The sequence below is a fragment of the Staurois parvus genome, unplaced genomic scaffold (assembly GCF_062004578.1).
Source record: "Staurois parvus isolate SC_StPar_1 unplaced genomic scaffold, SC_StPar_1.0 ptg000684l, whole genome shotgun sequence".
Lineage (NCBI taxonomy): Eukaryota > Metazoa > Chordata > Amphibia > Anura > Ranidae > Staurois > Staurois parvus.
Genome location: NW_028318480.1, coordinates 2,191,000 through 2,208,997, shown reverse-complemented (window position 1 = coordinate 2,208,997; position 17,998 = coordinate 2,191,000). Strand labels below are relative to the sequence as shown.

The following is a 17,998-nucleotide window of genomic DNA, read 5'->3' as shown; positions in this document are numbered from 1 at the left end:
TAGAGTCGGCCCCTCTGGTGGATGCAGCCTTGATGAGGCTAGCCAAACATGAAGATTCAGTGTCTTTCAAGGACAACCTAGAAAGGAGAATCAATTCCGATCTCAAGCAAATCTACATTACGGCTGGGATGGCTTGCAAGCCGGTGCTTCGCTTAGCAGCCTTGTCTAAAGCTATGGAAGTGTGGTCAGATGACATGGATGCGGCCCTCAGAGGAGTTCCGGAAGAGGTGGCCAGGAATTCAGGTATTCGGGACCTGAGGTTGGCATCTGCCTTTCTGGGGGAGGCCTCAATCGACCTTACCCATCTGCTGGCTCTGATTATGCTGTCCTCGGTGACAGTCAATCGTGCGTTGTGGCTTCGGCCCTGGTTGGTTGATCCAGTATCTAAGCAGGCATGGTGCACGATCCCCTTTGAGGGTTCCTCCCTGTTTGGGAACAAACTGGACAGCGCTATAGCCCGGGCTACAGGCGGAAGGTCCAGTTTCCTGCTGGCGTCTGCTAGGCCAGAAGAGGTCTCAGCCCAGAAGTCAAGGCTCAGAGCAAGCTACGGGCGCACGCCTCTACAGGCTGGGCTGCGAATTCAAGAGAAGCTGGAGGAGAAGCCGATCATCTTTTGAAAAATCCTCAAAGGGCTCAACCTCTGGAGGTCATGAGGCCACAAAGTACTTTTGAGATTGGTCATGCTCAGGAAGGCCAGGTGGGGCACACTTTGCCACTTTCGGCATGTATGGGCGGCTTCAATCTAAACCATCAACACGGTAGCTTTAGGGCATTCTTGGGCATTCAAGAGCCCTCCTCATCTCAGGTTCACCCCTACGGCACTTCCACATTCTGAAGAAAGGAGGGAAATTTTGCTGTCCTACGTGGACTCTCTCCTGGCGCAGGGTGCTATTGTGCCGGTTCCAGAGGGCAAAGGATTTCAGGGCATGTACTCACCCCTCTTTTTGGTCCAGAAAAGAAATGGGGCCTGGAGGCCAATCATAGATCTCACCCATCTAAATTCATTTATCCGAAAGTCAAAATTCAAGATGGAAATGCTGTTCAAAATTCAACAAGCAACTTGTTCCTGTCTATAGATCTGAAGAACGCCTACTTTCATGTGCCTATTGCAAGAGATTTTCAGAGATGCCTCCGGTTTACTGTGGACCATCGGCATCTACACTTCGTGTATCTCCCCTTTGGGCTTTTGATGTTGCCTCAGGTGTTTTCAAAAGATCAGAACCAGAGGCATTCACCTGCACCACTACCTAGAGCACCTGCTCCTATTATCCCAGGACAGAGTACAGCTACTACAGCTCAGCTTTCGGGATCCAATTCCTCTCCCTCTCAGGCTAGACCTGCTGTCGCAAGGGGCCATTCTTCACCCTTGCCTAGCCCGGCTTCATCTAATGGTCTGCTTCTTGAGAGGGGGAGGTTGGAGGCCTTAGGCTGTCCTGCTGAAGTCATCCCTACCCTGATAAATGCCAGAACACCAAGTACCAGCAGGGTCTATGGAAGAGTCTGGTCTAGGTTCGTAGACTATATCTCGACCGTGATCAATCCTTTAACCATTAGCCGCCCAGCCTATAGCCATTTGGCGGCCGCAAAAATGCTCTAGCTTTCCGGGGTGTACGCCATTTGGCATCCTCCCGCACATGCGCAGTTCATGCAGTTGCAGAGCCGCGCAGCGGCGTGATCTGTCACCGGCTGTGTACCTCGGACACGGCTGATAACAGATCTGAGTACCGGCCCCCATTGCCGGTACCATGTGACCTGCTGTGACCAATCACAGCAGGTCACATGACAGTTGTATACAATGGATGGCTTCATTCATGACAGTTGTATACAATGGATGGCTTCATTCATGCCATCCATTGTATACTAGTGCCTAGCTGTGAATGGTCACAGCAGGTCACATGCACATGTCATGTGATTAGCTGTGGCCAAATCACAGCTAAGCACAAAAAAAAAAAAAAAAAAAAAAAAAAACCTGAATGAATCGATGTCATTCAGGTAAATGCTTGCTTATAGCAAAGTAATTCTTTGCTATAAGCAAATTGTGTAAAAAAAAAAAATACTGATCACTTCCCCAAAGTAGTACAATGTTACTATGGTAACATTGTACTACTTTGGTCATAGTACAATATGAAAAAAAAATCTTTAAAAAAATAAAAAAAAATGTAATAAAAAATTAAAAATATTTAAAAAAAAAAATTTATATATATATATTTTTTTCATACTGTCACCAGTCAGTGTCCCTGTTCACCGCTATGCCAGTTACATGATGACGCTGTACTGCACTGGTGACAGTATGTAAAAAAAAAAATAGTGAAAATAATTTTCTTAATTTTTTCATTTTCTGAAAAATTATGACAAAAAAAAATACAACTTCAAAAAACTCGCCATGCCTCTTATGAAGTACGTCGGACTGTCTACTCTGCAAAAAGGGGTAATTTGGGGGATATCTGTACTATTCTGACATTCTTGGACCTCAAGAAATTAGATTGGATGTCAGTACTTCAGGATTGATCAATTTTCAGATCTATACCATAGTTTGTGAACTCTATAACTTTCCTACAAACTAAATAATACATCCTAATTTGGGTTATTTTCACCAAAGACATGTAGCAGAATACATCTCGGCCTAAATTTATGAAGAACAATTATTTATTTGTAGACTTTTATAACAGAAACAAAGAAAAGGGTGTTTTTTTTTTCAAAATTTTTGGTCTTTTATTGTTAATTTAGCAAAAAATAAAAACCCCAGCGGTGATTAAATACCACCAAAAGAAAGCTCTAGTTGTGTGAAGAAAATGATAAAATTTTAGTTTGGGTACAATGTTGTATGACCGCGCAATTGTCATTGTGTGTGAGAGCGCTGAAACGTGAAAAATGGCCTGGGCAGGAAGGTGTAAAATTGCCCGGTATTGAAATGGTTAATAATCTGAGGGTTCAGGATGTCCTGGGACTCCTGCAGTCAGGCCTTGTTTTACCTGCTCAAAATTAAGTCTGCAACTCACTCACTATCATACTAGATAGGCAAAGACTAAGTCTGTTTAGGTAAAATAAAAAAAGTATATTTATTGATATTTAATATTTCCTATTACAGGTTATAGCTAATCATATATAGAATAAATCATAAAGAGTAAGCATCAATACATCACCGGATATTGTAGCATCACCCTTCGCCTTGATTGGGGGACTTCCAGCAATCAGCAAGGAGGAAACCGGGAGAAAACAGCGCAAGACACGTCTGTCGCACCAAGATTAAGTCCTGTTTTCTCCTCAGAAATCCCCCCTTCTTATAAGACAAAATTGTTATTTCACGTGTGTATCTGCGCAGTAGATAAGTTCCAGCGTGTGAACACGGCATGGGTTCATGCTCAGTTGTTTGTTCTCACAGTGTGCCCCATCTCATAACAATTTTGTCTTAATTCCAGATAAAACCAGTTTCATTCCCTTCTGCACAAATGAATCTGAACTGTAATAACCTGTTATACCTGTAACAGTGCAAAACCAAGAACTGTAATAACCTGTTATTCCTGTAATAAGGAAACCAAGTGTTCAATTATAATCTATACATTCACTCTTATACAAACTTGTCACACTCGTATCACAGGCCTGGACCTGCCCCTGTTGGTCAGTAACCCTTTTACCGTGATTGTTTTATAAACTTTGCTTAGCTTTTTTGGCATCATTTGTACCAAACCGTTAAACTTTTTTTTAGGTTTTTCTAGTGTCAAAATAAAGAGTGGGACTTTATCATCCTAGTTTTGGGTGACAATGAGTTATATCCTGCCACTGACCTCATCTCTAGGTGAGACCCTAAACAAACTACTGATTTTAGTTTCCCTTTCCTCTTATTGATGAAACTACCGTCCCACCTCTTCTTCTCCTTTCTTACATGAACTGCTGATGGGAGGGTCCTACTATATAAAGGAGACAAAGAGAGGCAGCAAGGAGGTCAGAAAGGAAGAGATGAAGATGTACAGTGTGATGACAGCAGTCCTACTCCTGCTTTCCTGCCACTTAGGTAAGACTGATATCTGCAGTGTGAGAACGCAGAGAGATGAACTGACCCATATTGCACAGGAATTTACTGATGCAGGGAACAGGTATGAGCTGAGATCTAGGAAGACCTTGCAGATAGGGTGCAGAATCACAAAAGACCCTGAGTGATGTGTAGTTGTGTTGCTTAGAAATCATAAAAATTACTGCAAGAAATTGAGGTAAAATTGTATTTTGAAGCGTTAATGTTAGCGCCATGCTTTGTAATCATGTTTCAGTTCCCATTATTATTATGATAGTTTGTTTATTGTGATAAGTGTATGTGTCCATAAATGCTCATGGCTCTGTCTTGCTCCACATTAGCAGTTGATCCTTTGTGTGGGTTTTTTTTTCCATATTGATCCCCAAGAGACTATTTATTATTGGCTGCTAAACGGCTGTTCTCATAAATAGGAATTTGAAGCTGGCTTTGAATTAATGCTTTGCCTTATTTAGATTCCTCCTTCCTTTTTTAGGTTTTATCTTTTCATTTTTGCTTTCTGCCTAGAGAAATAAATTTGGCCCCATGCCAGCTAGAAGATACTTGTCCTATAGTGGTAATATTACTGTTACATCAATAATTAAACCTTATTTTACAGAGCAATTAAATGTCTGTTGGCTGCATTCATTCTCTTGAAAATTTGCTTCCAATGAGATGATGGCCAACACAGAGTTAAACCTCTCAACAGCAAAGATATTTTAATTGGCTAAACTAGACCCTTTTTTTTTTTCTCTCAACGGTCCTTGTGTTTTGTGTGTGTGGGGTTTTTTTTTTTTTTTTTTTTTTTTTCCTTTTTTTTTTTTTTTATACAGCTATGTTCTGCTTGGGAACACAAATGGCTTTTATGACTCTCAGATAAGTGCACATATGTCTTGTATACTCAGCTAAAAAAAAACAAACAAAAGAGAGCAACAACCCCCCCCCCCCCCTTCCCTGTAATCCTTTGACCACCTTACCCCCAGACCAGTTCTGACATGTAAAAATCTGCTTTTTTTTTTGCTAGAAAATTACTAGAACCCCCAAATATTATATATTTTTTTAAAGAAGAGACCCCAAAGGATAAAATGGAGGTTGATGCAATTTTTTTTATGTCAAACAATATTTGCGCAGCCATTCTTCAAATGCTAATTTTTAGAAAATACAAATTTAATGATCTTTGTTGCAGACAAACACAATGTAATACCCAATTTTTTGTAAAATGTAAAACATGTTACACTCATTAAATAGATCACTAACAAGTTGAGTACCCCTATGGAACAGTGACAAACTATGGTACCTAAAATTCTGCATAGGTGACACTTTTAAGCTAGGTTCACACAAGTGTGGACCATTGCACGGGCAGGGCAGCGCATTTGTTTGAATGGGCTGCTGTGCCCACGTTTCATGCAAAAAGTGCATGCGCCTTTGCAAAAAGTCATCTGCAGGATTTTTTGACCATGTAATTTCCCTGCGATCCCGCTGCTAAAATGCGTGGGGATGCCACTCGTAATGAATGGCAGCCCTGCACGTCTCGCAATAGGAGCGCGATTTGGGTGCAGGAATAGGTGCGATTCCCGCAGATTAGAGTGAACCAGGGCTAAAAGCCTTTAGAGTTAAAGTTTAAAATTACACAGATTTAGTATTAAAATTTTTGCTTGCACTCTGACACTCACAGCATTTCCGGTAATCCTTACATGTGGTACAATCACCATTTACATGTGCTCATGCACAAATGTGAACGCGTGGGGTAGACAGGGGTGCTAATTTCTTTTTTTTTTTTAAATTTAAAACATATTTACACTGTTCCTTTTTATTTTTTGTATTACCTCTATTGCTTTCACAAGGAATGAATAACATTCCTTGTTATGACAATAAGCATGATGTGTCCTCTTTATGGAGAGATCTGAGGTCTGTTCGTCCCCCAGATCTCTCCTCTGCCATGAAAACATCTGATTGGTTTGATCAGATGCTTTACAAGCTGGTAAAGACATGTAAACCTCATACTGGAACAGAAGTGACATATTCCTGTTTTGGCTATGGGACAGGAAGTGAAGGTAACACTGCCCAGTGGGACACAGATGGCAAAAAAAACTGACTGGGGCTTATAACCCTTCCTTACTCATTTAAACATGGGAGAAAATGTTTTGCCTTTAGTTCTACTTTAAAAGTGTAAGTGTAAATCTAGAAGCTGATTAGTTTCTGTGCAGAGCTGCACCAGATTATGCACTCTCTAATGTACGTAAATCAACCCCATTTCTTAGGGTAGAAATTGTGAAACTACCGTTCCACCTCATCCAATCATAAAAGACCTTGTACTCACTGAAGAAATACAAGCTGTTCTGTTGGCAGAATGCTGCTATCACTGTAGTAGCGGCAAGAGATACAAATCCTAGATTGTAAGCTCCAAGGAGCTTTTGTATTGAACTGTATTGTTGCTGTATTGTCTCCCGTTGTATTGTAAAGCGCTGGGCAAACTGTTGGCGCTATATAAATCCTGTATAATTATAAGTACCGCAAAGGATTGCTCAGGTATACCAATGTAATTAGCAATATAATTCATACCTAAATTCAGCTTTGAAGATCAAAACAAGGCTTGGACTGGGTTTCCCCCCTTCCCCTTCTTGGTATCAGCCTTGTTTAATGAAAAAAAAAAACGTTATTGCAGTCAACTTGGGTATGGCGACATCACAGGTCCTCCATCTCCTTTTTTACTCTGGCTGTAGGAGATACTAAATGTTGCAGAAAGGCACCACTCTGCAGCATTTTCATAGGAGACCAGGGTCAGGGACAGAGCCCTGATGCCTTGGGATTAGGGGATATGGGTTGAATGATGCTCGGTTGAATGATGCTGGGTGACATTCAACCCAGAAGAGGAGTAGCATGTCATTGCAGAATTGGTGAGATTGGGTGTTTTTTAAGAGCTGCCGAGGATCTACTTTTTGGAGTTCTTTTTTTTACCCAGACTGGAATTGACCTTTAACATCTCTCTAGGTCAGTGGTCTCCAAACTGCGGCCAGGGGACCAGATGCAGATGCGTCCCTTTGCTTGCTTTTATCTGACCCTTGGGGCACTATTTCATCCTCTAATATCAACAATGAGGCATAATTCCCCTCACTGACACCAGCTAAGGGGCACAATTCCTCCCAATGACACAAACTATGGTGCACAATTACTCTCAATAACACAAAGGACGGGGCACAGTTCCTCCCACTGGTGCAAACAATGGGTCGCAATTCTTCCCACTGACACCAAAAATGGGGCATTGTCTATTCGCACTAACCACAGTTAAGCCCCCCTAAACTCTGAAGGACAGTAAACTGGCCCTTTGTTTAGAAAGTTTGGAGACCCCTGCTCTAGGTGACCTTATTATTATTATTATTATTATACAGGATTTATAGCGCCAACAGTTTTAGTAGCGCTTTACAATATAAGGGAGACAGTACAATTACAATACATGAAAGCATGCTTTTTGTTTGTTTTTTTTTGTGTGTGTGTTTGTTTTTTTTTGTTTAACTATTTATATGCCAATCAAGCCTATCAGACTTTTTACAGACCCCCGCCCTAGGTGACATATTATTATACAGGATTTATATAGCTCCAACAGTTTGCGCAGCACTTTAAAATATAAGGGAAACAGTACAATTACAATACATGAAAGCATTTTTTTTTTTTTTTAAACTATTTATATGCCAATCAAGCTTATCAGACTTTTTACAGTGTTTATGATGACTTTGCTATTAAATTGCAATACAGTCCTTTTTATATCCTTAACAATAAAGAAGAGGTAGGGATGGGAAGGAATTGTAGCAGATGTCTCCTAGCAGCTGTTAAGTAAATTGATACGGTGACCTAGCAGCAGTCATTGAGAGTGGAGCTAGGCTGCATTGCTGGAATGCCAGCAGAATTGTGAATTCAGAGCATTTAGCTAGTATCTACATCTGGCCCACTTACTAGATGGCCATAAGCTGACATTACAGAATAAAACCTAAAAGTGCATGTCACCTTGGTGCCTCATTGCATGGGACATGGTTTACACACATCAGGTGTCTATACGACCCGGAATTTGTGTGTTGAATATCAGCATTTTGAGCTTTTAGATGGGTGTGGTGCGACTCCTACTAATCAATAACATCATTAAGTGGATGAGCTGCATGTGTGTCTGTGGTATATTGCGGTCAGAAAGACCAGGCTCCTTCTTCTAATGCGGCATCAGCTGTTTTTACTCTGAACCTGTATTTAATTTTCTCCAGAACTGTGGTAAACCCATAAGTCCTCATGCACACTGGATGTTTTTACAGCTGCTGTTTTTGGCTTTTGATGTTTTTTTTCTACAGCTAGTAAACCCCCTAGCATGTTAGCCTATGTGTCCATACACACATAGACTGTAATCAGCATTTTGAACTTTTAGATGGGTGTGGTGCGACTCCTACTAATCAATAACATCATTAAGTGGATGAGCTGCATGTGTGTCTGTGGTATATTGTGGTCAGAAAGACCAGGCTCCTTCTTATAATGGGGCATCAGCTGTTTTTACTCTGAACCTGTATTTAATTTTCTCCAGAACTGTGGTAAACGCATAAGTCCACATGCACACTAGATGTTTTTACAGCTGCTGTTTTTGGCTTTTGATGGTTTTTGCTACAGCTAGTAAACCCCCCCAGCATGTTAGCCTATGTGTCCATACACACATAGACTGTAATCAGCGTTTTTTGGCTGGAAAAAAACCCCAGGACTAGTGGGTTTCTAGAGGAGTTTCTTGGCTGTAAAAACAGGGTTAAACGCTAATGCAAAAACACTAAAAAAAGCTGAAATGTGACTTTATACAGCTAATGTTGCCAGTGTTATCAAAACGTCCAGTGTGCATAAGGGCTAAGGCTGAATATGCATGTATGACTAGCAGTGGTGCAAATGACAGCGGCAGGAATGCTGATTCCTGCAGCTTTTTCAGTCACCTCTGAATGGCTAGCTGTGGCTGCCGAGCTCTGTACACTTGAATGACAGGTTGGTGGCCGCAGCTATCTGTGGCTGTGCGTACATAGTGTGTTTTGCATCATTCACCACAGGTAATCACTGGCTGGGCAGATGGTTGCAGACAGCTGTGACTGCTGTCTGTACAGGGCTTGGCAGCCAAAGCTAACTGTTCACAAGTGGCTGAAACTGCTTCAGGAATCAACAGTTTCCTGCCACTGACATTTGCACCAGCACTAGTCACCCGTGTGAAGCCTAATTTCTTATTAAATTACAAAAACTGTCTCAGATTGTTGCTTAGTACTGCCAGTATAAGAACAATGTCATCTATTGACCAAAATTCAGGGAGGGCTGGCCAAACAGAAACTTATCGAACAGTGCTGTCAGTCTAACCCAGAACACTTAGTTACATAGTTAGGGCTCATGTACGTGGGATGTTTGGAAAACACTTCTGAATGATGGAAACTGACTGCTGGAAAACGTAGGTTAAAAAACGCCTGTTTAGCCGTGTTTGCATACCGCGTATATGCACGTTTGCATTTAGAAGCGTTTTTTAAAGATAACATCAGGAGACCTTCCAAAATGCCCAGAATGCACTGATAAACTATAAAGAATTAACTATTTCAGACATTTTGAAAGAAATAGAGCAGAAGCAGAGAGAGCAGTATGTGTTGAGATTACCTATCTTTTCTGGTTGTATTCACTATGGATCCCATCATGAGCATAATGCGGCATGTTCTAACATTTTTTCTTTAACGCAAAACCTGGAACTGACTGCGCTGGTGTACTGGGTCCATTTGAATACATGGAAAATGCTTTGCATGCATTTCTGATGATCAAAAAAGGCTCTGGACAGCAACTGAATAAGGAACAGTTAAACGCGGTTAGCCGCGTTTACAAGCATTTGGCGTTTGAAACGTTGATAAAATCTACTCCTGAATGCAAGTTTGTTGCGTTAAAAAAAAAATGACTGTAAATGACTATGTGTACATGGACACATAGGAAAACATTACTGTAGGTAGAGTTCAGGGGCTGCTGAAAAAACACAGAAACTCCTGAAAGTCAGTTTATCAGCTGCAGTGAGCCCTTAGTCTGGCTGAAAAAAGACAAAAGTCCATCCAGTTCAACCATTTAAAAAAAGTTCTAATCCTATACCCACTTGTTTATATAACCTGAAGTTGGGGGGGAAAGCATAATTGGTGTATTGCATTACTTTGTTTAGTCAGCAGATTGATATGGGAGCGTGACCACAGTATTTTTGTTAATTGTAAGAGTGGTCATTAGGGATGAAGTCAGGCATGCCTAGATATAAGGCTGCTTTTACTGACCATTTTTTTTTTCTTCTGCTTTTACATTTAAAAAAGCAGACAAAAAACACACGACCATGAAATCCTATGGAACTCTTCACACTGATCCTTTGCGGGTCCGCTGCATTTTGTTAAAATTCTGCTTGCTGCTTTTTTGGTGTGGCAAAAAACACACCTCTCCATTCAAATAATGTGGCAAAAGCACATAATACAACAAATCTAACTCAATCGCTGTTGTGTTTTTGGTGTGGTTTTTGAGTCGCATGTCCTGTGAAAAATGCACCACAAACATGGTAAAAATGCATATGTATTTTTACCACATTTGTGCTTTGGATCAGTGTGAAAGAAGCCTTAGTCTAAAAATCCACCTGAGCTATCCCACCAGGAAGCTGTCACTGCACACCGCCAATCAGAAGTGGCCGAGGAAGGGCCATGGTATACGTGGTATGCAGCTGCAGTGCACGGGATGCATCGGCCACGAAGGCCTCATGCACACTGGGCATAACCTCCTGCTTCTATGGCTTTTTTTTTTTTTTTTTCCTTCAGCCTCTATAAGCACCTCTGTGTTGGCCTATTTATAAAATGTGGGCATTTACAGGCATATTTGCAGAAGGGCATTTTTAGGCTGGAAGAAAAACCCATCACAAGCATGTTTTTGAGAGGAACTTTGGGCATAAATAATGCTTGATGAACGTAGAGTTTAGGAGAGTACGGTGCAGGGGCGGACTGGCCATTTGGGAACTCGGGCACTGCCTGAGGGCCCGGGGTCAGTAGGGGGCCCCATGAGATGCCCCTGGTACCTTTTTCATAGGCTTTTTTGAGTTTTGGCAAGGACGCAGGGGCCCCATGATCCCCTATTGCCCGGGGTCCCATGAGTTGTCAGTCCACCCCTGGTACGGTGTTAAGTGTACATTGCTTATAGTGAAAAATGACAGAGGGGAAGGTTTTGGGGGGAAAAAATGCTTATAAAAGCAAATGCCCATACACTCTAGTGCAATATGAACAGTGTTTTTTTTTTTTGTGTTTTTTTGTTTTTTTTGCTGCTTTTCTTCTGCCAGAGGTTCTGGCATTTTTTCAGTTGCCTAGTTTGCCTGGACCATTAGGATTAGCCATCCACAGTGACTGCTTCCTGGTGGGATAGCTCAAGCGGGTTTGGACTAAAGCCTGAGCTCACCCTGATGGCTATGCGGTACTGCAGGGTGTGTGAATCACAAAAGTGGCTCAATGGAATTGGAAATATTTTAGAAAGTAAACTATTCATATGTGTATTTCCACTGTGTGATTGGATGTTTTGGCTGGCTTCCTACTGAGAGTTGAACTTTAAAGTGGTTGTAAAGGTAAAATTTGAAAGAAAACAAAAACACGGTATACTTACCTGCTTTGTGCAGTGGTTCTGCCCTCCTTTCCTTGCTCTGGGGGCACTTGGGCATGCTTGCTCCCAAGCTGCCTCGGTATGTCCATAAGACTCAAAAAAGTGTGGCTCAGCCCAGCACCCCCCCCGCTCCCTCCTCAATGGTTGTGATTGACACCAGCGGGGCTGTGTCTGAGCCAATGAGGAAGTAGGAGAGCTGCTGCTCTCATGCACATTGCTGGATCGAGATCAGGCTCAGTTAAGTATGGGGGGGGGGGGGTGCGGGGTGGACTGCACACTGGAGGTCACCCATTCATAGTACAGTGCACCTCAATGGGGGGCCAAAAGTCTGATGGAATTGCCGAAATAAGAGCAGTTGGTTGGCATGTTGATGGACTTCTTTTAACCACTCTTCCGTATTCTCTGACAGGTCATACCATAGATTGCTATTCTTGTGACTATGGAATTTGCATGTTACCTTCTAAGGAGTCCTGCAGTTTTGGACAAGTCTGTGGCACTGAAACGGCAAAAGATAACACCGGTAAGTAGTTGTAGTCGTGTCACCTAAATATTTGTCTGTGAATCTGGCCTGTCATAAATAGTACTCGGTGACTATGCATTACCCTCCAGAAAGACAGATTCAAATTTTATTTAGGCATTATCCAGGATCAGAATCTATTTCCTGGACTAAAATGCCATCAGAGATGTAAACCCTGGTAAATGTGCAGGTCTTGGTAATGTTTACAAATGTCTGACACAGATCAGCCCCTGCTGCAAGCCCTCACCTTGTGACTTGCTGCAAAGTATCCTCCTGCCTGCAGCAGACTGATAACATTGCAGCCTGGATAAAGCCACAGGGCTGGAACTTTAGGACAATGTATTAATGATCAAAGGTGCTTCTTTTCTGAGGGAAAAAAAATACTGTTGCTGTATATTATGACATGTCAGAAATGTATTCACTCATACTTGCAAAGTTACTGAAAGGTCCAAATTTGTTTCAGATGGGGAGAGTCAGAGGAAGTTTTGCAGACCACACTGATAACCATAGGGATTTGAACAAGTGTGCAATTAAAAAAAAAAAGATTGTTGTATACCAATTATAGATGTAAGCAGGAGAGGAAAATGATTCCTGGGCATTTATTGAACAGAACTGAAACACTGGGCAAACAGATTGTGCCCTGCAATCTAAACAGCATGCTCTTTGAGTCTGCTTAGTTTCCAACAATCTACCATTAACACAGTGTTTCTCAACTCCAGTCCTCATGGACCCCCAACAGGTCATGTTTTCAGGATTTCCATTATTTTGCACAGGTGATTTGATCCGTTTCACTGCCTTAGTAATTACCACAGCTGTTTCATCTGAGGGAAATCCTGAAAACATGACCTGTTGGGGGTCCATGAGGACTGGAGTTGAGAAACGCTGCATTAACACCACAAGCCATCAGCAAAAATTTATATTGAAGATGTTTTTCGTCGTTGATTTATATACCGTCATCACCTTCTGCAACACTTCATAAAGATATGGACATACAGTACAGGGATATTAACCTCATAGGTGTCAGCTGCTGAAAAATGAATAACGGGGACATTGCTAAAATAAGCCACAGACTATTCTTTTCCCTACTAATGCCTGGTATCTGGACTGATACATCATAGAGGGGAATCTTTCCTGTCGGAGCAGAGGGTCTTGGAATTTGTAGTCCTATTGCCAATCCTCCCTGTATCCTGAAGCCCCTTTTGAACTACAAATCCCAGAATCAACAAGGGATTATGGTGAAGTCTATATATTTGACTGAATCTGGTGGGTGTGCACTCTTGGCCCAGGGATATCAGAAAAGATGGTTGGATACTGCCATTCTGCACATTCACTCAGTGACCCAGCCTGTGCTAGTGACAGACATACATGTCTTTGCAGCTTCACTGCAGATCACTACACCAAATGTTCACTGTCACTCCTAAATGACCAGAGATGCTCAGTTCTCATTCATCAGCGCATCAGGAGCCGGTCGCATGGGCACTGCTGATCCTAAAAAGGTTGGGAGAACCACAATCGGGCTCAGGGTAGGATTTCTGCTGCTGTTCCTAATTTTGAGATATGGATTGCGTGCACGCCGGAAAATAATTACACCGACAACTGTCCAGTACAACCACTTTCACATCATCTCATCTCTGTTTATTGCAGGGCGGTGCTTAACCTTTTATACATAGAAAACAATAGAGTACACGTCACTATTACGTATATACAGTCACATTCTGAAAGGCACATTTTGCTTGGTTGAAATATAGGAGAAATGTAGAAACTTGATGCTTGCTTTTCATCCCGTTATCTCTCTTCACTCCCCTTCACATTCCCAAAGTCTAAGTAAAGGGTCCTTTCAGTGCGAAGGGAGGGGTTGAGAGCATCGCTCTGAGCAAAACAAGTTAAGGAGGACTGCAAAGCCCAGCAGACAAAATATATATATATATATATATATATACTCACAACACATATATTTAGAAATATAAAAAAGTATAAAAGTAAATATGTATAAAATGTATATTTTAAACAGAAAACAGAATAGGCATTTTACCAAATCCATCACAATCCTGCAGAGGGGTAGAAGACTCTCTCAGCTCTTCCTGCAGCACTGAATACTGTTTCTGAATCGGGAATGGTGAGAGGGCAGCTGCCTACCCTTTGCTTGCTCTGTTAAAAATGGACACTGCTAGCAAATCAGAATACATCTATGTACACATACCCAATGAAGGAAACCTTGCTTGTCCTTTCCTTTGATCTGTCTGAAGATCTGACTCTTGTCATTCACCATCAATGTCCAACCTTTTGAGGGTCCCAACTTGTTAGCAGAAGATTTCATCAATGAGTGAGCTTGTTGGGTCAGTGGCTGCTATAAGGCCTTTTGATGGGCTGGCTCCTTCCCTACCGCATAGATGGTCTTCTCTACCGCATAGATGGTCTTCTCTCAGGGGACTGCTGAGATTGAGAGATCCTCTTTTCCATCATCAGCCTGGGAGGTAGGCCTCCACCCAGCTTCTCAGTTCCTTTTCCACCCGAACTCTCCTGCTGCCACTGACCCAACAAGCTCACAGAGGAAGAGTGAGTACTCTTGCACTCCTTGAGCCAGATAGGGGGAGAGGGCATTCAGATGGGATACCTGACTAGCCCCATCTGGGACTGTTTGATCTAAAGACAGATTCTGGGTCCCCTTGCCCAGGAATTCACCCAGTACAGCTGGATGAGGATAATGTTCATCTGGGGTCTGGGGCGGTACATCAAAAGAAGCTAGAGAGCTCTCCAGGAAGAAATCATTTTTTGATGTATAGAGACTTGTGCATACTTGCTAAGGAGTTGTCCTCCGTTGCAGTTCCCTTGGGAATCCCATACACCCTTCAACCCCATCAAAGTTCAATACCCCTAATAAAACCAAGCTCAAGGACTGTATAGTATCTCTAGAATGCAAGTTTGTGGAAAAAATGCTATTGCCTGGCAAGGCAAGACCCAAATCTTCAGCGACTCCTAAATGGGTAGTGCTACACTTATATTTGACCTAAATAAGGCAGACACCTGGGTATCCAAATGCCACCCAGATTTACTCTGATTTGCTATTGAAGTAAGAAACCGATAAGGTTAGGCCCGGGGCCGTGGCTGCCCCCTACCAAATTAGTCACTAATCAAAGACCCCATCTCCCTTAGGTAAGACAGACTATTGAGTATCCAAATACCACCTAGATTTCTTTGCTCTGATTTTAGTTGAAGTGTTTGTAAATGCTACTTTTATTTTTTTGTTTGTTAAAAAATATGAAAATAACAGGGTTTTACTTAACCTGCCCTATGCAATGGAATTAGAGTGGCCCGATCTTCCTATTTTCAGGTCCCCTCTTGACTCTCCTGGCCCATCCTAATCACTGGCTTTATTGACCGCAGCAAGAGCCAATGGCTCCCTCTGCCTCAGCATAGCCTGTGACCCCAGGAAGTGAGGGGAGAGGAGTTGTAGACTAGCACAGATCTGGATCAAGTAAAGGCTCAGGTAAGTATAAGATTGGGGGGCAGGAATGTATGAAGGTAACAAATGTTTATGCTTTATAACCACTTTAAGCTCTTAACAAAAAGGGAATGGGAGCTGTTTTATGAACATATATTGGTTGAGGCAGTAGCAAAGCCTTTAGGATGAGATGCTTTCTGACTAATATACCAATATTTATTTAAAATCCTAATACTAGTGTTTGCGGAGGTGCCGTTCCCCAGAATATAATCTATGATACAGTGCAATATACGCTGTTGATACATAAAGACACCTTTTTAATGCAAGGTTGCGCCCAACAGGAACTCTTAGGATTACTGATCTAATTTTAAAGGAGTATAGCAAAAGCTATTTTGGCTATACTTTGCCTATGGAACACAGGAATGCACTTCGTTCTGCACTCCCGTCACCCGTTTTCAGCCAACAGCTGGCTAAAGCCTGCTGTCAGCTGATGTCACAGAGGCGGACCAGGCGCTGAAAAGATCCCAACCATATGGACAAGCACCTGGCTTGGCCTCTCCAACAATCTGAGATCCTGAGCCAGCTGCAGAGCAGAGAGCCAGAGAACTGAGCGATTAGCAGAGTTTTATTGCTCAGTTCTGTGCAGAGCCAGCAGGGGACAGATGCAGCATCGAATCAATGTTGCATCCACCAAGGTGTGTGTGTATATAGTTTTATACTTTTTTTTTTTTTTTTTTAGCCAGGCCCATACTTCATTTTTAAAACTCTCTAACTCTTGCAGAGACAGATCTGTATTGATAGTTATTAGAAAATATTTTTGTTATACTAATGGCAACAACTTAACTGTATGTCATTTCTTTTCATTTTTTTTTTTTTTTGCAGGATTTCTCAGCTTGAAGAAGAGAGGTTGTACAAGCCTTACAGACTGCTTATCTGAATCCTCAGTGACCTCTATGGGCTACACTGTGACTACCATACGCTCCTGCTGCTTTACAAACCTCTGTAATTCAGCTGCCACCCCAAAGGTGTCCATAGCTGCCATTCTTCTAAGCCTGATCTACAACACAACTGTTTAAAAAGGACCATGGATGCTGTCTACATGGCTTAGCTAAGCCTCCCATCCAGTCAGTCAATGGAAGCCTCTAATTCTGAGCTGTGCAGAATGTTTGGATTTCTCTTTACTTTGGTCTTTCAGACAGGTGGCAGTGTTTACTACCCTCTGAAAAGGGATTCATGGTGGATTGCTTTTCAGAGGGCTGTATAGCAGCAACAGGCAGGCTCCTGCTTGTCTATTTTCAATCCCATTGCATTACAACTGAGAGCAAATGTTTGGCTCACAGTAGCAGTGCACTCCCATTGAATTCATTGGTGAGTTTGACAGGCAGCCTGTCAAACTCTGCAGCTTGTGTTAAAATTGTTGCAGTACTTTACTGCCTGTCAGGCTGTAATGTTAGCATTTGGGTGGGCAGCTGGAGAGCAGTAAAACCATGACACAGCCCCCTATTTTTACTGCCCTGCAGCCACCCAAGAGCCCTTTATCTCGGTGAAATTGATCGAGTGACTAAATAAAGTGGTGAATCATCTCAGTGGGAGCACAGATGGCAACAAAAACCAAATGCCTACACATGCATACATACATTTATTTTAGGCACCATAGAGACTCTGTGCTTTCTGAGGATTAAGATCACTTTGGTCTCTACTGCCCACTATACTCTCCAGCAAAGGCCTGACAGGTACACAAAAGTAAGAAACTTATTCGTAACACAGAATCCAAAAATCTGCATCTACAAACAGGTGACTTGTGTGCTTATGTATACATGTTTGTTCATGCGTAAATAAGGAGGAAAATAAAATTATCAGAAAGTTATGTACGCATCTTCTTTAGCATTTAAACACGTCTATACACAAGGATTTTACTGATCATTCTGTAGAAACTTTTCTCCTAAAAAACACGTGTAATAACATTTTTACGGCTGTGTGAATGAAGCCTAAGAGGGGTCTCTGATGGTGATACTGGTGTGAGAGGGGATCCTAATGTAATGGAGTCTTGGATAGTGACACTGATGTGAGAGGAGAATCTGGTATTTTAGTAAAGTACTTACACTTTTGTCCTGAGTCTTATCATGCTGCTTACAAAAAAGATTCAAATAACTTATTCACTCATTTAAATTTTATTAATTTGTTTAGAAAAAAATAATTTTTGGACCACAAAAAATTGTAAAATAAAAACTGTGGCCATTGCACTGAAAAAGTTTGAAGTCCTCTGGTCTAGCTGATGCTGAATGTCCTTCAGCTAAGAAATGAGGCAGGTTCTGACTGATACCTTTCTACAGCTTCTAATGCACACTGTGAGACCATCTCCTGAGACTCTCCATTCCAGAAAGAC

General features: G+C 41.9%; 1 protein-coding gene across 1 annotated transcript; it reads left to right on the top strand.

The window, feature by feature from the left end:
- The first annotated feature begins 3,869 nt into the window (after positions 1 to 3,869).
- LOC149447494 (lymphocyte antigen 6 complex locus protein G6d-like) lies at positions 3,870 to 17,479 on the top strand. Its single transcript, XM_089652511.1, has 3 exons — positions 3,870 to 4,012; positions 12,063 to 12,173; positions 16,495 to 17,479. Exons 1-3 carry the CDS (start codon positions 3,895 to 3,897, stop codon positions 16,686 to 16,688), a joined length of 423 nt encoding a protein of 140 aa, XP_089508637.1. The 5' UTR covers positions 3,870 to 3,894; the 3' UTR covers positions 16,689 to 17,479.
- The last annotated feature ends 519 nt before the right edge of the window (positions 17,480 to 17,998 follow it).